The 26,148-nt window shown below is 50.7% G+C and overlaps 1 protein-coding gene and 1 non-coding gene across 2 annotated transcripts; one reads left to right on the forward strand and one right to left on the reverse strand.

Annotated features, from left to right (window-relative positions):
- Positions 1 to 102: 102 nt before the first annotated feature.
- LOC147413377 (small nucleolar RNA SNORD58) lies at positions 103 to 172 on the reverse strand. The gene has a single exon (XR_015184081.1). It is a non-coding gene; the product is annotated as a small nucleolar RNA SNORD58 (small nucleolar RNA).
- A 16,170-nt stretch (positions 173 to 16,342) lies between these two features.
- Positions 16,343 to 24,673, forward strand: LIPG (lipase G, endothelial type). The gene is made up of 10 exons (XM_086479291.1): positions 16,343 to 16,411; positions 16,610 to 16,780; positions 17,552 to 17,731; positions 18,377 to 18,488; positions 19,627 to 19,851; positions 20,307 to 20,549; positions 21,050 to 21,170; positions 21,760 to 21,978; positions 22,908 to 23,000; positions 24,652 to 24,673. The coding sequence occupies exons 1-10, from the start codon at positions 16,343 to 16,345 to the stop codon at positions 24,671 to 24,673; spliced, it is 1,455 nt and encodes a 484-aa protein (XP_086335417.1).
- Positions 24,674 to 26,148: the final 1,475 nt, after the last annotated feature.

A 26,148-nucleotide genomic window follows, 5' to 3' on the forward strand; every position in this document is an offset into this window, starting at 1 on the left:
CAAAAACCACCAAAAAACCACAAAACACCCTCCTATGAAACGTCTAACCCGAAGAAGCAGACCCTGGGTGGTTCGCCTTGCTGCCGATCGCTGACTTAAGGAGCTGCTCAGAGATTACGCTTTCTTTTCACAATTAAATCCAAAGGTGTCCTAAGAAATGTCATCACCGCAGCCCCGGCCGCTTCACAGCGTCTCCTTCCCCCTCATCCCCGCCGGACACCACCCAGCTCCGCCATCTCCGTCCCGTCCCCACCTTCTACCCCGCGCCAGCCCCACAAATACCGAGCCCGAGCCCCCTCATCGCCTCCCCGGGGAGGATGGGCCCGGATTGCGCCCGCTCCCCGACGGCCATGGCTGCCTCACCTCTGGGCGGCGGCGGGGAAGAGGAAGAGCAAGGCATGCCGGGAGCCGGCGGGGCCTCCCGCTCTCGCGAGAGCGCGGGCGGGATTTCGGCCAGGGAGCGTCGCGGAGGCACCGGGTGCAGCGAGGGACGAAGGGCGCGGCAGGGAGCGTCGATAAATACGCGGCGGGGGGTCGGGGGCGAGGGGCTGGTCAGGGCGGCAGGACCCCAGGGCCCCGCGTGTGAGGCGGAGGTGTGGAAATAAACATGCGTGTGGGCCAGCCACAGTGGGGGTTGGAAGGGACCTCTGGAGATGATCTAGTCCAACCCCCTGCTAAAGCAGGACTACCCAGAGCAGGTCACACAGGAACGCGTCCAGGCGGGGTTTGAATATCTCCAGGGAAGGAGACTCCACAGCCTCCCTGGGCAGCCTGTGCCAGGGCTCTGTCACCCTCAGGGTAAAGGAGCTTTTCCTCATATTCAAGCAGAACTGCCTGTGTTCCAGTTTGTGCCTGTTGCCCCTTGTCCTGTCCCTGGGCACCACTGACAACAGCCTGGCCCCATCCTCTTGACACCCACCCTTTAGGTATTTATAAGCATTGATAAGGTCCCCTCTCAGCCTTCCCTTCTCCAGGCTGAAGAGCCCCAGGTCTCTCGACCTTTCCTCGTAGGAGAGATGCTTCGGTCCCCTCATCATCTTCGTAGCCTTCTGCTGGACTCTCTCTCCAGGAGCTCCCTGTCCCTCTGGAACTGGGGGGCCCAGAACTGGACACAGCACTGCAGGTGTGGCCTCACCAGGGCAGAGGAGAGGGGGAGGAGACCCTCCCTCGACCTGCTGGCCACACTCTTCTTGATGCACCCCAGGATGCCGTTGGCCTTCTTGGCCACAAGGGCCCGTTGCTGGCTCATGGTCAACTTGTTGCCTGCCAGGACTCCCAGGTCCTTCTCCACAGAGCTGCTCTCCAGCAGGTCGCCCCCCAGCCTGTACTGGTGCAGGGGGTTATTCCTCCCCAGGTGCAGGACCCTACACTTGCCCTTGTTGAACCTCATAAGGCTCCTCTCTGCCCAGCTCTCCAGCCTGTCCAGGGCTCGCTGAATGGCAGCACAGCCTTCTGGCGGGTCAGCCACTCCTCCCAGTTTAGTATCGTCAGCAAACTGGCTGAGGGTGCTCTCTGTCCCTTCATCCAGGGCGTTGATGAATGTATTGAACAGGACTGGAACCAGTACAGACCCCCGGGGAGCAACATCCCGGTGCCTGTGTGTGGGAGCGCGGGTGCAGCCGGGCACCCCTGCAGGGCTCCCCGCAGCCCCAGGCCTGCCCCCGCAAAACGGCTCCCGGAGGGGTTCGGGCCTTGCTGTTGAGGGAAGACAACTGTTTTGGTCAGGAGAGGCTGACACTGGAGCCAAGACACAACTCGATTCACCCTCAGCTCAGGGCCAGTGTTTGCAGGCCAGAAATCAGACCAAGGAGCAAGCCCAAGGGCTGCAGCTAGATGGCAGTTCAGGATGAGGATAGAGAGGAGCGCGTCGTTAACAGAGGTATCCAAGAGACGAGACCAAAGAGATTCGTCTTTATAAAGTGCAACTGGTATTTAAAGACTTGCTTGTTAAAATAAAGGATTTTTTATTTTTCCATTTTAGACGGTGTTTGGCACTAGAACTGCTCAGGAAATTTGACAGAGCAGCGGTTGAGTAAACCCAAAACATTTCCTGAAAGTGGTACCCAGCTCCAGCAAAAGGCTCATGGAGAAAAGGTCGGCAGAGTAGAAAACCAAGAGAAACATCTCCCCGAGCGGTCAGTATTCTGGTGTCCAGGCACCTCCTCGGCATGAGAGAGTCCGGGTTTAACTCTGCGTTTAGAAATAACCAGAGCAGAGCAAGAACTTACTGCCCGGTAAACGCGCTGACCGACAGGCTATTCTTGGATCTCTTGCTTAGTGCTAAAAAACCCCAAAGCTTTGAAGGTAGAATTTCGCCTAAATGGCAAGAGGGAAATACTTGAACCCCCACAAATATTTACATGGCTGGAAACTACATGTAGAGTGCTAATTGTGACTGCAGCTCTCCATTTACCTGCTTTAAAATGTTTTTTGCTTTATTTTGCTTTCAAAGAGAAGCTTTCTGCACAGTCTCCAGGTTACTTCTATGCACCCATCTCAAAGCAAGGAAGCCTGCTACAATGCAGGCAAATATTATGTCTTCTTTTTATATGCGAAGTTCTGATGAAAAAAAAGGAGTTAGGAGCCCGTACTCACAAGAACACAGACTAGCTTCTGGTCCTGGATGCTTACTTTGAGATACTCAAGGTGCATTTTCACCAATTAGCACTTCTGTCATTGTCCATGCGATTAGAAGCCGCTCAGCACCTCAGTACCCACAGCCGTCTCAGAACAGTGGTTAATGTGAACAACGATCGGCACTGCCAAAATACACGCACGACAGCCTTTCTAAATCACGCGTTACTAGAGAAAAACAAATAGATGAGAAAAAGTGTGGCCTCTGGGGTCTCATCGCTTCAAGGACACAGTAAATACGTAAAAAGAGATCTCGGCGATGACTTCAACACTTTTATTGGTGTTTCAGGTGTCCTTCCTATGGAACAATAACAGCAATGCTTCCAAGAGTGCTAAGTTTCCAGTCGCGATAAATTAAAACTAGGAAAAGCTGAGGTCCTCAAACATTTCCATGGCCTTCCCCACCATACTGCGGGAATCCCCTCTCACAGCCCACTGTGCAATTTTACTCCGTCGTTTCTGCCCTCCCTGCTGCACCTGCTTCCGTGTGCTGCTGGTGGAGGAAACCACCCTTTGCACGGGAAGCACCTTTGCGTGCAGCTGCTTCTTAGCAGCAGAGCACAGAAGCAAGGAAAGATATTCAGAGAAAGCTGGAAGAGCGATGTGAAACATAAATAGTGGACACACGGTGGGAGTTACCACATGGTCACTGCGTTCATCAATCGAATCCAAAACAAACAGGGCACGTTTTCTGTTACTTACGTTTTCTGTTACTTAGGTTTTCTGTTTCCCTGACACGTGGAACTGTTTACGATCAGCTGCTGAGGGCTTGCGGTAGTGGAAGCGTAGAGGTAGGAGCTTCTGCGGATGGTGTCAGGAAATGAGATGCATGTTTTCATCTTTGTTGGGACGTTAACAAATGCTCTCAGAGGCAGCCTAGCCCATATCTGCTGCTGAGATCAGGGCTGAGGCAGCTGAGCATGTGCCCTTGTTGAGATTTACCCAGATTATTCCCCCCAGTGCACCAGCTGCCTTGGATATTTAGCTTGCACGAGCTGACTCGAAAAGAGCTTTTGGATCCCAAGCAGAAAATTCAGGCATGTCAGCCCAAAATCATGTTCCTGAAAACTCCTGTGTGGAAGGCAGATGCTTCCTGATCCTACTGGAATCTCAGCTCCATAGGACTTCCCCTGGTGCCACCCTGTTAGCTCTGCTGCCCATACCACCCAGCCCTGGTGACTGTCCATGCCCAGGAGGACGCCGCTCTCTCAGCAGGCGTTGAAAGCAAAGATCCAACTGTGTTCAGACCTGAACCGTTCCTCTGCTTTGTGCTCTGCAATCTCCTGCTGGCAGCATCCTCTCGCGAAGGGCTCATCCCAAGGTTTCTACCATCTCCTGAGACAGAAACCTGCAGAAAGCAACAGTGCCCATCTTAACCCAGCGGCGTGGCGGCCACAGCACACTCCCAGGATGCGGGAGACCCATTTTCAATTTTCTTCCCTTGAGAGGTTTCAAAGCTGCATCCGAACCACGAGGCCAGACGCTATGCTGTGGCAGAGATGTTCCCACCCTTCCTGCTGCAGGTTTTCTGCCGAGCAGCCAGCAATGTGTTGGCTTCACACCTCTCCTATGGATGTGCTCCTGGGACTGGAAGGAGGCTGCACCCGTTATCCTGCCCTGGAAGAGCCCAGCAGGCAGTGGGAAGCGTACAGGTCCAGGAATGTTGTATCACGTAAATCCTTTTGTGGCTTTAGCTGTGAATAAACAAGTGGCCTTATCAGTCCTACTGGAATGACCAAGCCAAATGTCATCCTAAGTGACAATGAGTCAATGCCCTTGATAGTCACCGTCCCTCCTGGCCAGAGAGAGATGTAAGCTCTGAGACTGGCCAGGGCTATGTTTTCATAGCAGGTCTGGAACCGAAAAGAGAGCTCACTTCCAGCCGTAGGACGCCCCTGCTCACCTTCCAGCAGCGCTGGCGTTCAACCGCTGCCACAGCAGACGTGACAGAAGCAAACCTGTCCCCAGCCAGCCGGTTCAGAGAGCAAGGTGTTACTTCTAGCCCCTGCTCCGTCGCAGCTCGAGCGCCTGACTGTCAGCTCAGGCACGTCTGCCTCTGCCACCTTGCTTGAGGGCCGTAATTTCTAACAGAGGGGCAGGTGGAGCAACAGGAGGGTCCGAGCTAAAATCGCCGGGACAGATAGATCCATTGGGGCTGACTGGCCAAGCTTAACTTTGGCTCGCTAAAACACGCTGCGTGTCCGCCGTGCTGTAGGAGGGGGTTTTGACCTGTTCTTTGCACAGGAACGGAAGCCAGTTCCTCAGACTTTTTTGTAGGTTTCTTGGCGTTTGTCTCACAAGACCCAGTTTTTGGAGTCCAAGGGTTATGTGGGGATATTAACTGTCATTCACGAAACTACACACAAACGGGTTGCTTGTCCTAATGGTTAAGCAGAAAGTCTTGACGACAGACATTTTAAATTGAAAACAGCTTGAATGCTGGAAACACTGAAGCTTTCCGGCCTTCAGACAGCTGCCTGCACCTTCTCTCCCTGAACTCCTCTTTCCTGACCAGCCTACGGACTCCTGCACTCCTCCTCCCAGATGCACGGCTCCTCCAGAGGCACAGCTCAAACCCGTTGTTTGCCTTTTCCTCCCATGGTCAGCAAAACAGCGGCATTTGGACACGTGGTAGGTGAGCCCTCCAGCTAAGTCACTCTCCCCAGCCATGTCCTAAAATCCACTGATCCAGGCAGTGAGTACCAGGAGGGCTTGGAAAAGGGAGAAATGCATCTCCAGAAGACGGACAGACCGTCGTCAGCAGGACAAGACACTATAGGAGTTTTGTTCTTCATCAGTAATTCTTTCTTGGTCACTTGAAAAGCTTGATTATGTTATATATTCCTCCCTGTGATTTTTAAGATGAGATGCTTCCATTAGGAGGCCAAAAGTTCCTTACTTAAGCAGAGAGCTAATAAAGGTATTTTTTAATAGATATATTTATATGTACATATCTCTATATATGCGTTCATATCTGAATCATCATAAGTGTATCATCCAAAACATGTGAACAACTGGGATGCTTTTGATTCCCCCTAAGTCCTCCTAAAACACAGGCAATTCTTTACAAGAAGAGGTTAGCTACACAGTCGATTTATTTACGTCATGTATGTATACCCCAGAAACCCCAGTCCAGGGGTGAGGAAACAGCCAAGGGAGCTCGACGTCATGACAGCAGAGTATCTGTTCTTTCCGTCACCACTGCTGAAGCGTGATCCAGCAGGCACAGCACCTTCCCCACGCTGCTGGTGATCAGCCAGCCAGGAGCGTGGTCAAAAAACACAGCAATTGGTGATATTGCCTTAATACTCAACATTTTTTGGCGTATTGTCCTAGAGCTACGGGTTCATCCACCCCCTGCACGCCCAGCTAGGAGGGAATCACCGGTAAAATAAACCTCCTGTGTGATTAAATAACCTTGTAGCTGAATTTTGTGTTTATTCAGTGTATTTCTTGCCAGCAAACCATTTACGCAGGTTTTGCAGGTCTATGACTGCTCGTTCATGGCTTTAATTGCCAGAAATGGACCAGCCAATCGCCTGGATGAGTAAGGCAGTAAATAAAGACATCATGTAAGTGCCTGATCATAAACACTATTTGGGACAAATTAAATCCTGGGCTTACGTTTTCTCTAACCTCTCTGGCTCATAACCAAGAAGTACTGCTTTAAATGTGCTTTTGGTTAATGAAACCAAAAATGTCGCTGGAATCAGGGATATTGCCCACAATTTGCATCCACCATTTAGGCACAAATTAAAATAAGGGGAGTTCTGCTTGAACATAAGAGAAAACCTTTTTTTTTTTTTTTTTTTTTTTTTACTGTGAGGATGGTTGAACCCTGGAACATGTTGTCCAGAGAGGCTGTGGAGTCTCCATCCTTGGAAGTATTAAAAAAACCCAACTGGACAATATCCTGGGCAACCAGCTCTGGCCGACCCTGCTTTGAGCTGCAGGGGGGTTGCTCTAGACGATCTCCACTGGCCCCTTCCAACCTCAACTTTTCTTGATCTGTGAATCCTGTCAATGTTTCTAAAGCTGAGCGTGCCCTGTGCTATGAAACACAGCCTCAAAATCCATCCACCTGTTGCATTGCATCTCCAAACCAAAAGGGATCAAAGAAGCCTCCTCCTCTCCTCTGTTATTATCTGCTCTATATCTTTGCGCCTGCCCTGGTCGAGAGCTCTTCTGGATCAGCTGATAAACCACAATCAAACCTGTTCTTCTCTTCCAGAGGCTTCTGCAGCTCAGGGAGCTGCTGGCAGACAGCACGCAGAGGGGACCCAGGCAGGACTGGTCCTTGCAGGCAGGACCTGCCTTTGTCACCTCTCTGTTCCGAACCGAGGCAGAGATCTGCTCAGAGCCTGGGAAGCGAGGTTGGACGATGCCTGTTAACACAACCTGTGCAAAAGTTGCAGCCAGCAGACAGGTTTCTGTTCATGGCATGGCAAGAAGCTACAGCCCTGAACATCTGCTCTCTTCCAAACCTAATGCCTGTAAGCAACCCTTCCAGCATCGTCATTTATCACCCTGGTGTGTAGCTTCTGCGTTCATTCCTTCCTGTTCTTATTGTCAGAGATTTTCCCCAAGTTCCTCCTCTGACGATCCATCTTCCTCCCCACAAGACGCAGACTTCCCCACTTTGATCCCAAATGTCACCTCTGAGGTCATCCCTCCCTCCTGGCTCGCTCCTCCCCTCCCTCTCCCAATCATCCAGCTACCTCCCCCCTTTGCTATTGCAACAGCTCTGACACAAGCCCCCTCTTTCAAAGCTTTCCCTATCTGTCCACACTTACTAATCCTCTCTAGCTGAGCCGCCCTCCCCCTCTCCAACCTCTCCTCTCCGCTCCGCATGGTCCTTTCCAGCGTGCATGGCCCAGTCACATGCCGGTGCTCGGGAAGGTCATATGATGGGTAGGGACCGCCGGGCAAGGCGGCGGCAGGCATCTGCTGAACGCGGGGCCCCGCCAGCTAGCACATCTCCAGCTCCCACCCCATCCCACGGCCGTCGCCCACCCCGTGACTCAATCAGGTGCTGGACCTGCAGCGTGCGGGGACACGACGCCGACCGCACGGGCATGGGACGGGAGGCAGGAGCCGTGGAGTTGCATTGTAAATGCAAAGGAGCGTTACACACGGGGAGGTGGTTAGTGGGACCCTGCACCCATACCCCAGACTGGGCAGGTCTGGTGCCACCACTCCCCTGTCCTGCCTGCCCAGCAGGTCTCTGCTCACACCTCCTACATCGTGCTCTGCTTAGAAAATGCCATCCTCAATCTGCAAAGCATATCATAGAATCGTAGAACAGAATCACAGACTGGTTGGGCTGGGAGGGCCCTTCAGAGACCATCTAGTGCAACCCCCTGCAGTGAGCAGGGACATCTTCCACTGGATCAGGCTGCTCAGAGCCCCGTCCAGCCTGACCTGGGATGTTCCCAGGGATGGGGCACCCACCACCTCTCTGGGCAGCCTCTGCCAGTCGTTCACCAAGCTCATTCTGAAAAAAATGCCTTACACCTAGTCTGAATCTCCTGTCTTTTAGCTTAAAACCATTACCCTTTGTCCCATTGCTATAGACCCTGCTAAAAAGATTGCCCCCACCTCTCCTGCAGCCCCCTTTCAGCACTGAAGGCCGCTCTAAGGTCTCCCTGGAGCCTTCTCTTCTCCAGGCTGAACACCCCCAACTCTCCCAGCCTGTCCTCACAGGGGAGCTGCTCCAGCCCCCTGAGCATCTTCATGTCCCTCCTCTGGACCCGCTTGAGCAGCTCCGTGTCCTTCCTGCGCTGGGGGCCCCAGAGCTGGACGCAGCCCTGCAGGGGGGTCTCACTAGAGCAGAGCAGAGGGGGAGAATCCCCTCCCTCGACCTACTGGCCACGCTTCTCCTGATGCAGCCAAGGATACAAGTTACCTGCATAGAAAAACCCTTTTGGTTTTCCTGTGCCCTGACCTTAGTCTGTCTGCCTGTCTGTGCTTGGACTGGGAGTTCCTGGGATGAATATCATCAATGTCTGTACATCACAGGCATCACATCGAGTACAAAGTCCTAAAAAATGCCTTAAACTTTACTTAATTAATTACAGAGCCACTGGCTCTTCCTAATACGATCCACACACTCAACAAACACAATAAATGGGAAATGTTAGGCAATTAGGAATAAACGGCCAGAGGGTGAACCAGAGCCTGGTGGGGGACCAGCATCCTCAGGGACATCTCATTCTTTCCCATCTTCATATTGCACGCTCTGTAACCACACGTGATAGATGTCCTTTTCATTAAGACACCGAGGAATGAGACTGTATTCAGGGATGGGGTAACTGATGGGTTCTCAAAGTACAATGTGCAAGCTGGTGAAAAATGAAATGAATAATATTGTCGGTATAAGTAAAACCAACATCTGAGGACAGCAGGAGACTCCAAGGATGGCTTGAGGCTTTCCCCTGTCTCAGGCATATCCCAGCGCTAAGCCCTGCTCAGATTTGAGAAGGCAAAATGTTCAAAGGAGAGGGTAAGTGAAAAACAGGGTGCTGGAGAGCAAATGGTACCGACCTTGATGATACAGAGCACCATCTTGTGCTGCTTATTTCTGTGCCCCAAACTGTCTGTCACGCTTTGTCTGAAAAGCAGAAGATAGTGCATAAAGTCTACGTTTGTGGTTTAACCTACCATTCCCCATTTAACGTGACTCACAGTAAAATACTGCCAAAGGATCTCCTAAACACCCGCCAAATCAGCAGTCGGGACCACAATGAGAGGAAGAACGTGCATGAGCTGTCTGACCCAACAAGCCCAGGAAGAAAGAAATATCTGAGATTTTCAACCCTAAAGCTTGGGTGCAAATTAGCAATAATGGAGAGAACTAATGTTGTGTGCTTTTACAGGCCTTTGCTAAAGTAAGTAGCAAATTAATTGGTTTTAATAAATAACTCCTTTTCCTTCCTGTAGGCACTGAGAAGTTGAGCAGCATGCTCAGAATTTCCTCATTTTGGTGTCCATCCAGATGTACATTTTGAAAACCTGAGTGCCACTGAGATAAATTTAAAGTGGATTTAGGAGTGCTGAAAATGAAGCTCTACATGGCTGGTTTGGTGTTTAGTCGAGAAGTTTTTGGAGAAGGAGGAGCTATCACCTTTCTGCCAACTTGCAAGATCTTTTAGCAGCTAGTTACCAGAAAGGAGCCTAAAGACAGAGCTGTGCCCAGGTCTGACAGACCCATCTAGGCAAGCAGGAGAGTGCTGCCGGCTCTGCCAGTTCATACGGTCTCCTCTCAAGCCGCAGTCCAGCTGAGTGTTGAGTACATCTCGCTGATGGTGCTACCACATCCACTCCAGTCTTGGGCCAAATATTCCTGCAGATTTGAAGAATCATAGAATCACAGACTGGTTTGGATTGGAAGAGACCTCAAAGACCATCTAGTTCCAACCCCCCTGTCATGGGCAGAGACACCTCCCACCAGACCTGGTTGCTCCCAGCCCCATCCAGCCTGGCCTTGAGCACTGCCAGGGAGGGGGCAGCCACAGCTGCTCTGGGCAGCCTGTGCCAGTGTCTCACCACCCCCAGGGTGAAGAACTTCCTTGTACCTAGTCCAAACCTGCCCTCTCCCAGCTCCCAGCCATTACCCCATGTCCTGTCACCGCAGGCCCTTGTAAAAAGTCCCTCCCCACCTTTCCTGTAGCCCCCCTGCAGGGACTAGAAGGCCGCTCTAAGGTCTCCCCAGCGCCTTCTCTCCTCCAGGCTGAACAAGCCCAACTCTCTCAGCCTGTCCTCGTAGGAAAGGTGCTCCAACCCTCTGACCACCTTGGTAGCCCTCCTCTGGACTCGCTCCAGCAGCTCCGTCTCTGTCTTGTGCTGGGGGCTCCAGAGCTGGACGCAGCACTGCAGGGGGGGGTCTCACGAGGGCAGAGTAGAGGGGGCGAATCCCCTCCCTGGACCTGCTGGCCATACACCTTTTGATGCAGCCCAGGATGTGGTTGGCTTTTTGGGCTGCAAGCGCACCCTGTTGGCTCAGTTCATCCTGTCACCCACCAGCACCCCCAAGTCCTTCTCCCCAGGGCTGCTCTCCATCCACTAAGAAAAAGCCTATGGATAAGGATAAGAACTCTAAAGCAATGCCTAAATGAAATAACCACCCCCAAACTCCTCTCTAGCAGCTCCAGGCTCCACTCACAAAAAGGTCAGGGAAACAGTGTTAGTAATTTCTTATTTTTTTAGTCTTTCCCCTTTGCTGGGTGCAGCAGGGTTAAAGCTAGGGGCTAACCATCCACCAGCTGAAGGATCGAGTGATCGCAGAATTCTGAGACATTTCTCCAATCTCCCACCAAAATAGGACCTCAGAAAGGGGCAGAAGCAAACATTTCCCTGGTCACCCACACCACGTCTGCACTGCCTGTGGGCCTGGCTCCAAGAACATGTTCAAGCCCAAGCATGCTCGGCATTCATACAGCTTGGATGGAAAAGCATCGGCTTTGGGTAAAGGCGCAAGAAAAGAGAAAATACACGTCATTCCTCGGTACAGACCTAAAGACATCCTTGTCTGCAGAGTGGATGGAGCAGGTCCACCACCCACCACTAGGTCTTCTGTCCGACACAAAGCAGCCAAGCGGTCTGGATCCGTCTCACGTACCACAGGACGTGCTGGGAATGACGAGCCGCTGAATTACACTTGTCTGCTTAGACACGGGGAATAGGCATCAGGACACACTGAACTCTCGCTGGCTTCCAGCCTGTGCTCCTGCACAGATCTGCTGTGGCTGGAGGTGGTGTAAGATCACCTGAGGGTCTCTGCAAGAACAACACGCTCAATCAGAACAACCTCGGGACTAATGCAAGGCATGGGCAGGGGTGAAAAGAGATTAAAAAATCATCATAAAAATCATGTTGCTCAGGCATGTCTGGGAAAATGGCACAACAAAGAGTGGCCAAGGAGAAGGTTGTCCTTGGTGAAGGGTGGTCCAGCGGCAGGAGTGGGGACCTGCCGTGGGGAGGGGGCGGCCGGTGGGGATCAAAGGCTTCTGGAAACCTCCCTATGGATGGCGATGCCTGGAGGCAGGTACAAACTGTAACGTTCCTCCCTGTGTGACAACGTTCACAAGAATTAGCGTTTCGCAGGAATGTGGGGATTTATTCTTCAAGGCCCACCGTATCTGTGAGTGCTGCAGCCCAAACACTGCACCAACAGAGCATGTGCTTGATAAGAACCCAGGAACAGATGCCAGCGGATTTAATGTGGGACAGGAGGCCCATTGCAGGTTTGCAGACTGCTGGCAGGGTCAGCTGTAAATATTCCCTCACAATCAAAGGCATTCATCTGAGGATTACATGCTGGGGGCTTTGTGGTAAAGTAAATTTGCAACTAACAGGACCATTAATAGTCAGACAGTTTAGTGGGCTCCCTGGCTGCCATTTATTCCCCCCCAGTCATTTTTACTACATCTAAATACCATGGGGATGTGGGACTTGAATGATGTGGCCTAAGAAATCAGCTTAGAAGAAGCAGGAGAAGGGGTTGCCTCCAACAAAGAGAGCTCAACGGGGATCGAACGGGGATATCAATAGTGGGTAATGCCACTGAAGCATGTGAGCTGATTTCATAACCTGGTGGAGATTAGCCTCTTCTGTAAGCAAAGGGATATGAAGTCCTGGTCCTATAAAGGATGTTCATAGATGGGCTGTATTTGAAAGGCTGAGGAGGGGAGCAGAGACTATGTGGGGTGAGGAATGGCTGCGAAACAAAGACACCAAGGCCTGCTTTCACCCCAGTTTGATGCTCACAGGACAAAAACATCCACAGCAGAGACTGTGCCACAGAAGTAGTTATCTCCCCCCTCTGCAGTATGCGCTAAGTATAAAATAATTGGCGGCGTGATGGGATGATGACAAACCAAGAGGTCCTGGGCTGAGCAGGCACAGGGCGATGCAAGGATTATCCCGGGATGTTATTTCACTGCAGAGCTGCCTCTCCAGGACTGCGGAGCCTTTGGGGTGCAGTCAGCTCTGCACGCCCATCTGACCCGGGGGCCCTCCCGGAGCCTTCACCCCAGCTCATTGCTGCCATCCAAGCAGCCCTTCCCTCTTGCAGTTGATTCTCCAGCTCCGTCTCTATCCATCCTCCCCCATCATCTCGGAAACAAATTAGGCAGAAGGAGCCAAGAGGGAAACTAACACCAGTCCCATTAAATTCTACTGCCTGGGCTGTGTTTTATAATTGAAAGAGAAACTGTTTTATAACTAAAAAAAAAAAAAAAAAAGAGAGAGAGAACAATCCCTTTCTCTCCCCTCCTCCTCCCATCCTGCAAATCCTACTCCCACTTTCATTGGAGAAAAAGCATTAAAATAGAGAAAAAACAGGCAGGAAGAAGGGAGGGAGTGTGTAAAACACCCAGAATTACTCTACTTCTGCAGGTCTTTAAAGAGGTTGTGCCATGCTAAAGGATTTTCCCTTTTCCCTTAATGCTCAGCTCTGTGATGGTGTGGTTCATTCATACTTCTTGCAATTTCTGAGAGGAAGGGAGGTGTTGGCATGCTAATTTTAAAGACAGGGAAATAGAAGTGTTAAAGACAAGGATTTTGCAAAAGGCTCCTGACTTCAGTCTCCTTGAGCAGGATGGCGACAGCCTGTTTCTGTGAGAGATGCCGAGCTCCTGCAGAAGACACTGACCATAACCCAGGTCTGAGATGTTCTGCTCATACGGAAACAGCATTGAAAGGGTCTCGTTGCCAGATATATGGACAGGGAAACCTCTAAAATTAAATGCTGCTGCTGAAAAACCTGTCTAATCCTTCCCTGCTAGCACCAGCAGACTCCAGACCTTTAAATATTTTGGCATGTTAATTTACATACCATACTGATTTAGGTTTTTGCTACTAAGAAACAAGCTTAACTCCTCTCATGTCCTTTCTGCCTCCACATCTCATGGCCCTGCTCCGACTGGTGCTAAAGAAGAGACCAACGTGAGCCTCAGCCACCCAGTAGCCACCTGCAAAGAGCCTTGTGACTACAGCCGAGTGGGATGCTTTTCTATTTCCTATTTAAAAAACTCTCATGATTTCAAAAGCATTCCTGTTCTGCTTTTGAGCTGAACTGAGATCTTTAGAAAATCACAGTGGGGATGGAGAGAAGAGCCAGAAAGACATGGCCAAGGACAACCACCATCTCCCCGGGGCATTGCCCTGCTCACACCAGCTGCTGGGAAAAAGCCTCCAACATCCCTACCAGTGCTGTAAATATTGAGCTCCCAGCTCTTTTAAGGTGGCTTATTGTCCATTTCACCCTGGTTTATTATTTATCACTTATGACAATATCCAGAAATTCCATCTGGGAGCCATGAAGTCTTTCCCAGTGAAAAACTAATCAAACCTAGGAATTTCTCCTTAAAATTATTTGGCTTAACGAACAGTTATTTTCCAGGCAGCTCTGGGTGGGAGCCTTCTTCTCCCCAGGCCATTAGGGTTACAGAAAGGTCAGTGCAGAGCCGCACTCCCTGCATTGATACAACACCCATCACAACAGTTCCTGAGCATCTCCCCGGACAATCGTCACCTTTTGGCCAAAGCAGCCAGGGATTATTTTGCTGCACTTCTTCCTTGCTGTTGCTAAGATATTCTTACTGCTACTGTCATTCTTAGAAGCCCGAGGGGAAGAGCAGGACCCCCCTCCTGAAGCCTGGTGTTGCACAGACAAAAGGAGGACACGTCCCCACCCGTCGCAGCTTTACAATGGCAAGAGGCAACAGCTGAATGCAAAAGCACGGGAGGAAGAATGAGAAGACGTCGCGGTGGCCGACGGTCTGGCAGGGTTTTGTTGGCACCAGGCATTTTTTTTTTTTTTTTAAACGGTGAAGCGTTTGGTGATGAGGCTCAGCCAATTCCTTTGCTGCAGGAGCAAGGCCAGCCGCGGGCCAGCAGGGTGAGAAAACCTCTATCCTCAGCTTTTAGGCCGCTGCTGTCAGGATGCTCCTCCTCGAGAGGGACCACACAGCCGCGTCCCCAGGACACTCCGCTCCAACCCACTCTCCCTCGGGAGGGGCTGGGGGAAGCAGTTAGTGCCATCTCCAGCCTCCTGAAACAGGAGGTGCTCGAATAGCTCCCAAAACATGCATTGGTCTTGTGGAGCCAGAAATGAAGAGGTGTTGGGAATGACCCCCGAGAGAAGAGCAGCAACACCCAGCCACAACCTGCTGCATGAGAAAACCGACTAGACTAGACCAGACCAGGCTATTTCAGTTGGAAGGGACCTACAACGATCATCTAGTCCAACTGCCAGCCCACGTGGAATCAGGAGGTGGGTTCAGCAAGGCTCGTAGGTATCTGGGGTACAAACTCAACACTCCTGGAAAGTCAGATGAATTCTCTCCATCGGTATGGACTTGTGAGAGCTAAAGCAATTCCTGCACCTGATTTCCCATTATTTCCCTTGCTGTTGACTGGTTTTAGGTCTCCATCTTTTCCTTCTCAACTCTGCCCATCATTTGCCTGCACTTTTTCCTGCCTTCTCCCCTGGTATTTTTATACACCACAGACCCTGGTGCCTTTTCCTCGCTTTCTGCTCTGAGTTTGGAGGGAAAGGGAAGGAGCCACGGGGCTGAGGAAGGGGAAGAAAAAGAGACCAGGAAAAAAAGCCACGTGTCCTGGAGCATCACCTCTTCTCCTTACGCCATGTGCAGTGAGACAGCAGCATCAGAATAAAATGAAGTATCTCCTTGTGGATCAGTAACTGGTAAAAATACAGGCAACAAAAAATTAGGAATAGATAGTTTTTCACCACAGAAGGTTCAAAACTCTTTACGGTATCGCTAATGTGAATGCAGAAGCTGCTGGGCTGCGAGCTGGGGGATGCCCTTCGGGATGTATCTTGTGCCCATTATGTCCGGAGCATCGTGAGTGGCAAAGGGCTGGGGGGTTCCCACGGGTGGGGCTGAAAACTGCAGACCCACGCTGGCGCCTGGGTCAGTGGGTGCAGCGGAGGAGCGCTGCCGGCCCACCCAACCCTTTGCCCACCCGAGGAACGAGCCATCCACAGGGCCTTAGGATAACTGAGGGGTGCACTCTCACTGCGGTCCCCCCCATGAACCCCCCTACGGCCTCACCCACCCAAACCCCTCCACCCCTTCAGGGGTTCTGTCCTGCTGAGGACCCACCCGTGGCCCCCCACCCTCCGCGGGCTCACCCACTCAAACCCCTCCACCACTCAGGGGGTCCCGTCCCACTGCGGACCCACCCGTGACCCCCTCCTCCCTGCGGGCTCACCCACCCAAAGCCCTCCACCCCTCGGGGGGGGGTGTCCCTCCTGCTGGGGACCCACCCGTGACCCCCCCACGGGCTCACCCACCCAAACCTTTAACCCCTCGGGGGGGTCCCCTCCCGCTGCGGACCCATCCATGACCACCCCCCCCCCCCCCCCCCCCCCCCGGCGGGTTCCCCCCGCGGGCCGCCCCCACGCGTGAGCTCCGCGCCCCGCCCCCCCCCTTTACCCCCCCCCTTACCGGCGCGTGGCCCTTCCATTCAAACTCTCCGTGACGTCAGAGAGGGTGTGACCAATAGGAGCGGCGCTACGGGCCGGCTCCGCCAGGGCCGGCCCCATCGGGCCACGAGCACCGCCCCGCGCGGGCCCTTAAAGGGCCCCCGCCGCCCGCGGAGCCCCGGCCCCGCCGTCCGTTCGTGCGTCCGTCCGGCGTCCGTCCGGTGTCCGTCCCGTGTCCGTCCGTCCTTCCGAGCGATGAGGAGGCTCGTCCTCCTGCTGTGCACCGGCGTGAGCTGCTGCATCGCGGCGGGGGGCGCTCCGCGGGTGGCGGAGGCTGCGCGGCTGGAAGGAGGAGGAGGAGGAGGAGGAGGAGGAGGAGGAGGAGGTGGGTGAGCGAGCGCGGTCCCACGCGGGACGCGGAGCCGCAAGCGAGGCTGAAGCCCAGCGGTGGGTTCAGAGGGGCTTTGCTGACCCTTCCTCCTCCGCTGATTTGCAGATGCCACCGTCGCGGAGCTGCTGGAGGACCGGCGCGATCGTGCGGCCGCGCCGAAGCTGCAGGTGAAGTTCAACCTCCGCTCCTCGCCGGCCACCGAAGAGGACGGTTGCGCGCTCGCCATCGGCCACCCCAAGTGCCTGGAGGACTGCAAGTTCAACGTGACAGCTAAAACCTTCTTCATCATTCACGGCTGGACGGTGAGTACGGAGGAGCCCGCGCGGCTCTAGGCGATGCTCGGTGTCGCAGCAAACTGCCCCGTAAACGGTCTGTGTCTCTAGGATGTGTGGGGATTTAGGGTAACTTTTCGTGTTTTGAGCACTGCGGCCTCTTAGGAGCCGCCCCTCAGGTGTCTGGAGCAAAGCGATGTGGGTTGTACTCGGTGAAATCGCCCAGCCGCTCAAGATCGTATCCGTACCACGTGGACGCAGTAAAGGGACCTTGAGATATTCCCTCAAACCCAGCTCACTCACCGCTATGAAGGCTCGACACGCGGATGGACTTTCTGTCATTTTAGCTGGGTGCCCGCAGCCTTCGCTTCTGCTTCATGGTCTCCTCGGTAAAGAAACGGAGGGCGGGCAGGCTTTTATCAAACTTTCCTCTCCTGCACCTGACCTGGCCAAGTGTGTGGCACTAGGGGACTTATCAGCTCTACCAGGGCTTATGCAAACAGCGGTGCCAGGGCTGGAAAATAATGTTGCAATTCATCAGAATTTCTGAAACTCTTGAGAAAAAGAGAGATAAAGGGGCACGGAACGAATGCCCCTCCCTCCTGCCTTAATAGGCAAGGTGGCTAGTGACATCCAGAGTCTCTCAAAACCTGTTTTTCTTACACCATTGGTGCAGTGGGACTTGCAGAGGAGCAGCATACAGCTGGAGCAGCATATGTAAATGGTATACAAATAACTTAACCGTGAATATGTGATCTGCGTCCTGGGAGCTGGAAACTAACACCCGAGTCTCTTTTTTAGATGAGTGGCATGTTCGAAACCTGGCTGGGCAGCTTGGTGTCTGCTCTACAGGAGAGGGAGAAGGATGCCAATGTGGTTGTGGTGGATTGGCTTTCGCTTGCCCACCAGCTCTACACCGATGCTGTGAACAACACACAAATTGTTGGAAAAAACATAGCGAGGCTGCTCGACTGGTTACAGGTAACGCTGGTTAAGAATGGTCCCTGTTGTAATATTCCACGAGGTTCTGTTGCACAAGGGAACGGAGCATTCACCAGCTCCAGCGCTCACGAGTGGGGAAGGCTCTGGTGTAATCCCAAGGTGGGGTGATGGCTCATAGCTCAGGTTCTGAGCTCAGCCCTCGTGCTTTCCTGGGAGATGCCGCTTTTGCGTCGTGCTTGGGTCAGTGGTGTTGAAGTGGCCTTCAGATTTAGGAGCCTTGCCTGAGCAAGATCTCAGGAGTTGGATGTTCAAAGTCAGTGTTGGCTTGGCAAGAGGGTGGAAGAGGAGAAGGAAAAGGCCCACGGTGCTACGCTTGGTGCTTGAGTCCATGGCCAGCACCGAGGCCTGCTGGCAGCTCCCTGGGGCGAAGCTGCTCCAGATGCTGCTTAAATGAAGAACTGGGGTTGAAAGCTGGGTACTGTAGTTGGGGACAAGCCACAAGTGCCATCCAAACCATTCAACTTGTACTTGTCTTGATGAAACAAAGAGTGAGGCATGCTTGTCTGCCCCCTCCCTCCAGTCTTTTCTTAGAATTGGACTTCAGAGTCCTGCAGATAGGGGTGGTGCCAGGTGCTGCTGTGAAAGACAGAGGAGGAAAATTATCATATCTTGTTTTCCTTGCAGGAGAACCCACTCTTCCGGCTCGAGAATGTCCACCTGATCGGGTACAGCCTGGGCGCCCACGTTGCCGGCTTTGCTGGTAACCACGTCCACGGGACAATAGGCAGAATTACAGGCAAGTGGCTTTTTGAGCACTACCTTTCCTTAGCAGCAGTGAGTTTCCCCGAAGAGGCTTGTTTCCTGTGTTGCTGCGATGTTGTTTTGGGCTTGCTCATTCAGAAATGACGAGTTTCCTACCTGTGGTGGCAGTGGGGAGCATGGGTCTCTTCAGATGAGAAAGTATCTTAATTTTGAACCCCAAATGTAGGAGGGTTTCAATGAAAAAAGCTTTCAGAGGACAACCTGATCTTGAATATATTTGAAGTTAAACGTGGGTTCAAAACAAGCCCAGCTGAAGCTCTTACTATCCAAATCCTAAGCCTCTGAGTGATACTGTTTTTTGTAATTATAGCTCATAAACTAATGGAAGTGAGAGCTATTAGGGGCAGTTTGTCCCCTGGGATGCTTGGTCAAAAAAACCCAAACGACCAACAAACCCAAACCCCAACCCCTCGCTCTGAAAATATCTTGAAGAGAGCGCTTCTGACTCCAGGGCAAAGCTGATTTCGACATGTGAGAACTTAGGGCCTGGTACAAGGGGTGGCATTAAGCATGTACAAGGCAGTGAGAATTCCTCAGAGCCTAGCAATAAATATCTGTCTTCAGTTAAGCAGGAAAATGGCCTAATACTCAGATTGGGGAACGGCTCAGGAGCACAGCTTCAGGTTGGGGTTAACAAAACATCCCAAACCCATCATGGGACCTCAGATGCAGGGATTGCCTGGCTGCTGCTTAAACTTGTATTAGTGCCCCCAGACATCCAGTCTGAAAATAGAGTAAATGTCGCCAAGGCTACCAGCGGTCTCTGTGTGGTGCTGTACCTCTTTCGGCGCTTGGTGATCTGCTGCCTCTTGAAGTATCTCTTCGCTGTGACCTCGCAAAGACTCGTTGCTTCCAACAGGCCATCAGAAGCCATCGCTGTAGAGCAGACTGGTGCTACTGCTGGGTTGTATTCCACCAAAAGTGGTGTGGGACACCTCCGGTTGTTCCCTCAGCGAGCCCATGGTGAAGAGATCTGGGGAGGCAGTAAGAGCAATGAGGCGGGGACTGTAGCACCTGGTTAGGAGGGCTGCTAGCAGCAGGCTTCTCTCTATATTTTGTATGAAATAACCCAATTTCTTACCCGGCGTCTTGCGTGCTGTCTCTAACACCAGGCTTGGATCCGGCTGGCCCTATGTTTGAAGGAGTGGACCCTAGCAAGCGCCTCTCCCCCGATGATGCTAACTTCGTGGATGTCCTTCACACCTACACGAGGGAAACACTAGGTGTAAGCATTGGGATCCAGATGCCTGTAGGCCATGTTGACATCTACCCCAATGGGGGAGACTTCCAGCCTGGCTGTGGCTTAAGTGATGTCTTGGGAGCAATTGCCTACGGGAGTAAGTTCTCATTACTTATTTTACCTCTGGTCACTATAGACCCCTCACAAATAGACTGAGGTTGATGCTGGGGGATGGTCTGATTTACAAGAGCAGAGAAAACTATTCTTTACTCCTAAACTGCCTGTAGTACTGGAGATAGTTGCTAGAAACTAGACCTGCTTTTAATTCTGAAGTAGCTTGTTCTCACTGTAGCACCTGATTATAAACTATGGGCATCTTATGCTGGGTCTAGAATCCCCTTTAAAGCTCTCCTCATGGTAGACACTAAACGATTGGTCTTCCTCAAGTGTCTTCCACTAATCTCTTGAATTGCCACTGTTTGAAAAATATTCAAGTTTGGCCATGGTCAGCTCATGTTGGGCCACAAAAGGGCATAGCTTACTACTTCTTACCGTCTGCTGGGGTGACGAATGCTTAAACAAAACGTATCCCTTGCAACTCTGCTTCTCTAGCAATTGGTGAAGTTGTTAAATGCGAACACGAGCGGTCTGTGCACCTCTTCGTGGACTCCCTCGTGAACCAAGATAAACAAAGCTTCGCATTTCAATGTACCGATTCCAGTCGCTTCAAGAAGGGCATCTGCCTGAGCTGCCGGAAGAACCGCTGCAGCGGCATTGGCTACAATGCCAGGAAAACGCGGAACAAAAGAAACAGCAAGATGTACTTGAAAACAAGAGCTGACATGCCGTTCAAAGGTATGATTTCCCCTCTTAGAAAGAGCATAGTCTGAGAGCAGACTCCCAAAGTCAATGCTGGGAAAGATGTAGAGGTGGAAGAGTAGCACTACCTCAAAGCAGCGCAGCGCCAGGCATTAGTGTTTGGCCGTTACCTGGCTGCATTGCTGTCCTGGGGCACTACTGTGCTCCTTCCACCACGTCAAATCAACAGGACTCTGGCCGTGAGGACGCCCTGCCTTTTGAGCAGAACTACAGTTTACACGTGTCGTACTTGCAGGTCCACCTCAACCTTAGAGCAGTGTAAGGTTTGGGGAGCCCTCCCCAGAGCGGACCTGCTGCTGTGGTCGTGCAAGTGTCAATTTGGTTGTCAGTAAGGGCAGGAAAAAGGGATCAGCGCTGTCCCAGTGAAGAAAGGGTCTGGTCTTTGCCAGCCAACGCTATTTCACAAAGAGTGATGCTGAGCAATGTTGTCTCTCAGCAAAGTTGGTTCCATCTGTGCTCTCCTTGTTTCTCTCCAGTCTACCATTATCAGATGAAAATGCATGTCTTCAGCTACAAGAGCTTGGGAGAGGCTGATCCCACTTTCTCCGTCACCCTTCATGGCACCAATGGAGACTCTGAACCTCTCTCTTTAGAAATGTAAGCAAGCTGGCCTGTTGTGTTTACCTAAGTAAGAAGGCCACTGGGACTAGACCAGGCGGCATCATCTATTTTTTCTCTGGTAACCCTCGTGTTGCTCCTCAGCCTAGCAGCCTCGCTTCATCACCAGCCAAAAAACTTTTCATCCAGTAACTTAATTTATGGCTGAGAAAGCAATTTGCTGTGCCCAGTTCTCTATGTATCAGCCTTCATGGCTCATTGTTGAAGTTTGTTTTTTGGTTTTGCTTTTTTTTTTTTTTTTTTTGCTTTTCCCCTCTATGATTTGGATCTTGTCTGAAAGCACCCATATCTCTGGAGGCATTGTTGACCTCCTTTAGCCTCTCCCAGAAGAAACACAAGGCTTGAAATTAAGCTATGGAGGGATGGCTGAGCCAAATACTTGATGCATTGTATTGAACCAGCTGTCCAAGCTCACTTTCTTTAGTGTAATCAGTAATTAACTGGTGACAGTTGAACATGGAGCACTTGATAAGCTGCAAAGGGCTCTGTTTAACTTCTGGCATGGAATGAATGAGCATCTGGCATGCTTCCATAAGGAAGAAGTGTTGAGTCTCTGCTTGTCTTTCAGGCTTGATCAAATTGGCCTGAATGCTACCAACACCTTCCTGGTCTATACTGAAGAGGACATGGGTGAACTTTTAAAAATAAAGCTCACCTGGGAGGGAACATCTCAGTCATGGTATGATCTGTGGAAGGAGCTGAAGAGCTACTGGTATCAGCCTGTGAAGTCTTCCCAGGAGCTGCATATCAGACGTATACGTGTGAAATCAGGGGAAACGCAACAGAGGTAATAATTGTGTTAGGCTGCATGTGAGCTGACTCGAAACTTCAATCGAATGGAGAAATATTCAGAATCTAGCAAGAAAAGCTAGCGGTTTGAAATTAGTTGCTATCCTGAAGTGTCTTTCATTTTTAATGTTACCAGCTACTGCTCCCTCACGCTGTAGGAGAGTGGGTTACTTGCCAGCACGAGGTTGCAAATTAGGCTTTAAGCAAAACTAGTCACTGCAGATCAGAGCTGGAATGTTCTTTTGCATCATTTAGACACTGTGACACCGTCTTGCCTGCCCTTGGGGACTGAATTAGCCAACTTCAAGACGGTTTAGATCAAACCTGAAGGGTTAAAGTACTGACAGTGCCAAAAAAATGCGGAAACATAGATAGGTGTGGCCATTATTTACAGGCCTAATGTGCTGATTTGGCACAACAAGTTAGACCTAAAACTGCAGCTGGTGACACGGTGACACCAGCTCCTTAAGCACGATATTGCTCCTTCCGAGATCTCTGTAATTGGAAAGCTACCTGAGCAACCAACAAGAATTAAAGCTGCCAAGCATGTAGCACCACACTCCCAAATCCTGTGTTCGTGTTGTTCTGAAGGAAACCCAGATCTGTCAAAGAACAGCAGTTGATATTGACTATTTCCCACGTTTCTCAGCTTTAAATAAGCAACACTGATCATCTGTAAGGTATTCTGCATCCTAGTTTCTACAATCTGTGAAACACAGGGTAGTAGCAGCAAAGATCCCCAAATAAAATATTAAAATGGGAAAGAAACCAGCCATTTGATAGGCTAATGATATGGCAAGATGCTCCACAGGAAGGATGTCAAACCGAACAACTTGTCCTAGAATTGTCTGCAAGCCGTATTACATGTTATTTGTTAATCATGGAGGGCACAGTTACATTCTCTTGACTTCTGATTCCTCCTCCTAGGTTTGCTTTCTGTGTGGAGGATTCCCAGCTAACCAGTATATCTCCTGGTAAAGAGCTCTGGTTTGTGAAGTGCACAGAGGAATGGCAAAGAAGGTAGGGAAAATCAGCTAAGAGAAATCCTGTCTGATGCATGTGGCTGTGCTGGGATGAGTGGAGCCATTTTTTTGTTGGTTTACTCTCTTAGAACCCCTTTTTCTTTCAAAAAAAACCCCCAACTTGATATATTATAGCCCAAGATTCCCAGCTATTAGACTTAATTTTCATGTATGTCTTAATTACCACTAACTAGGTGATACTGTCCTCACTTCTGATCTTGGTTTGTCATCTTGTACCTTTACATGCCTACTACCAAATTGGTGTAACACAATTCTTGGGCCTAAAGAACATGTCTGCTTGCTCTTGTGGTAGGTGCTAAAAACAAGGTGCTACCAGTACCCAAGATCTGTGCAGTAGTGGAGAGCTAATTAGAGGCACCTATTAACTGCCCTGTAGAACAGAGGAAAGCTGGAAGCGCAGGAGATTGCCTCAGAGATCATTTCAGCCCCGCAGAAGATTTTTGAGCCTCCAAGAAAGCTCTTGATTAAAGCTCGAGCTCAACTGCATGAGCAAGACACAGCTGAGGGCTTGCCATGGTGTTACAGAAGCGACTCCTGCCGCTTCATCTCCGGCTATGCCCACCTCTTCTGGTTCAGGAGAGTGTAAACTCAGCTGTTGCCAGAGCATCTCATCCCTGCTTAACCTCTGGGAGACTTTCCAGACACCTAGGATCAGTCCTCAGAGCATGACTTCCAGTAAGTCTGGTCTCAGCAGTGACAGCTTGATTACTTCAGACTGCCTCTGGTCATGTTTTGAATGAATCCCTGTTCATTTGACTAAATGATGGTCTCCTTCAGATGGAGATGGTCTCCTTCAGATGGCCCAGCCTTTTGGCCCCTCTCAAATTTCAGTTTGTAAACTCACGAGCTCTGTCGTTTCTAATACAGAGATGAAGTGCTTGTTAGGGCTAGCAAAGCCCTGTGGAAGTCATGCTTTGCACGACCTTCTTGGGCCGCAGAGCTCAGCTCAGAAATGCGAGCTGGAACTGTTCCAGGTTTGGCAGAAACCAGCAAGCTGTGCTACATACAGTAGCAAACAGATCCGTGAATGAAACCCCTGTGTAAAAACTTGTTGCTCTGCCACAAGTCTTGAAAGATCAAGTAAATATTCCTGCAGGTACAACAAAAGGCTGTTTTGATAGGCTACTCAGTAACCCTCGTAAAACAGAACTGCTGGCAGATGTGCCCTTCCTGCTTACTCATGGAGTACAGCTTCTGCACGAGGCAGAGGAGCAGATCTGGGCTCCAATGCACTATGGTTTCTAAGAAACGATCCTTCCTGCCAGAGATCACGAGCAATTACTTGCTGTTCAGCTCTCCATTCCTGCCAAGTCACTGGAAGGTGATGGTTCCCTGCTTGGAGACTGAGTCTGCAAACGTCTGTCCACCCTGAATGGATCCAAACAGGCAGAGTCTAGCATCAAGACCTGTAATTTCTGTTTGCAGCCTGCTTGCTTGCATAATGTCTGCTTCAGGCTCTCACTGAGTGGCTATTGGGCAAAGTGCTGCTCTGACAGAATAAAATACCAACCTGTACTGACTAAACCTGTTCTTAGTGTCTCGGAGTTTCTTAGGAATTCTTTATTACTCCTCTCAACATCTGCATATAACTAGATTTTTTTTTTTTTCCCCCTTTCTGCTTTTCCCAGGTCTGTCTCAAATTTGCTCTGAAGACTTCTCTAAAGACTCACAACTGAGCAAGCTAGATGCACGAAGACCGTGCAGGTGGCAAGATGCTCTGGCAAAAACCTGGCTTGGTAGCACTTACAGCAACTAGCTCTTCAGGATGAAATATCTTGGATCAGGTGCAAGAAACTGAGGAGCAATTGATGGACTGTGGTCCTAGACCTAGAATAACTAATACTACAGTCTCCCTTCCTCTAGGAGCCTGGTTTGTGTATTTAACTTTACCTTGACCTGTTACACGCTGCATTTTCTGCCCTGCTCCCATTAACCAGGACTACGGATGAGATCTTCACAGATCTAGACCTCAGCAATGATCTTCTGGTCTGCCTGCCAGTGGAGCTGAGAAGATAACCATGCTAACTGCCCCTGAGGCTGTTGGTGACAGAGCTGCCAAGAACAAATTAGCATCTAGCATAGGCGTTACCGTGGGTCTGATAGCACTATGGGCTGTGGGAAGATGAGACCAGCACAGGTCAAGTGTGTGGGGATGTTAGAGGAGGGGTGGGAATAAGCACAATGCCACTTAACTTCAAGTTGTCCTTTCCTTGCCCTAAAAATAATCCCTTCTGTGTCTAGTTGATACGGAAATCTCTCTCTCTGTTACCTTAGAAGAAGGTAGTACCCTGTCCTCCCCCTACCTAGGGCAGAACATGGTGCAGATGGCACGTGACGGTGTTGGCAGCTGCTCCTTGCTCCCCAGTCACCATCTGCAGCGAGACTGCCCGGTCCCATGTGTTGGTCTCTTTGTAAGAGGCAAACGGCAGCTGCCCTTCTACTGACCGTATGGGAGGAGGAAGGTAACGAACAGTACTGCTTCAGGAGAGCTTTGCACCAGTCCTTTTAACTACTGAGAATGTGTTTGCCTCTGTTCAGATACTGTTGTAGTACCAGTGAGCAATTAAGACCTTATTTTTGTGTATTTAACTGAGCCAAGCAGATGATGTCCTACCCTCGTTGCTGCAACTTCCCGATTGGGTTTCCTGGTGCCAGGTGAACTTGGCTTTGCTCTGAGTTTGACAGACCCTACAGCCGTCCTGCTTGCTACAGCAGAGTGGACCTTGTCAGAGGTGAACTAGATTTTTTTTTTTTTTTTGGTTTTATTTTCTTTTTTGGAAGAAGACTTGGTGTAACAACTCTTGAGCCTTTTTGGCATGCAGAAAGGCAATCTCAAAAAGTGGTGTTGCCAGATGGTGCGCTGAGTTCTGAAGATTTAGCAAGTCCTTCTGAGGCCTGCAATTCTCTGAGTTTTTGTAGAGCTTCAATCCAACCAAAGCAAGCACATTTGAAGATTTTTTTTTTTTCCTATGGTTTTATGTAAAGGCTTCAATAACTGAAGCCTTTGGTAAGTATCTGTGACTTGTCACCGTGCCATACTTAGAGTGGTTTCAGAGCCCTATTTGTATATTGTGGTTTTTGTATGACTTAAAACATAATTTATTTCTCATATTGTACATATGTAA

Source organism: Leptosomus discolor, chromosome Z (genome assembly GCF_034619465.1).
Source record: "Leptosomus discolor isolate bLepDis1 chromosome Z, bLepDis1.hap2, whole genome shotgun sequence".
Lineage (NCBI taxonomy): Eukaryota > Metazoa > Chordata > Aves > Leptosomiformes > Leptosomidae > Leptosomus > Leptosomus discolor.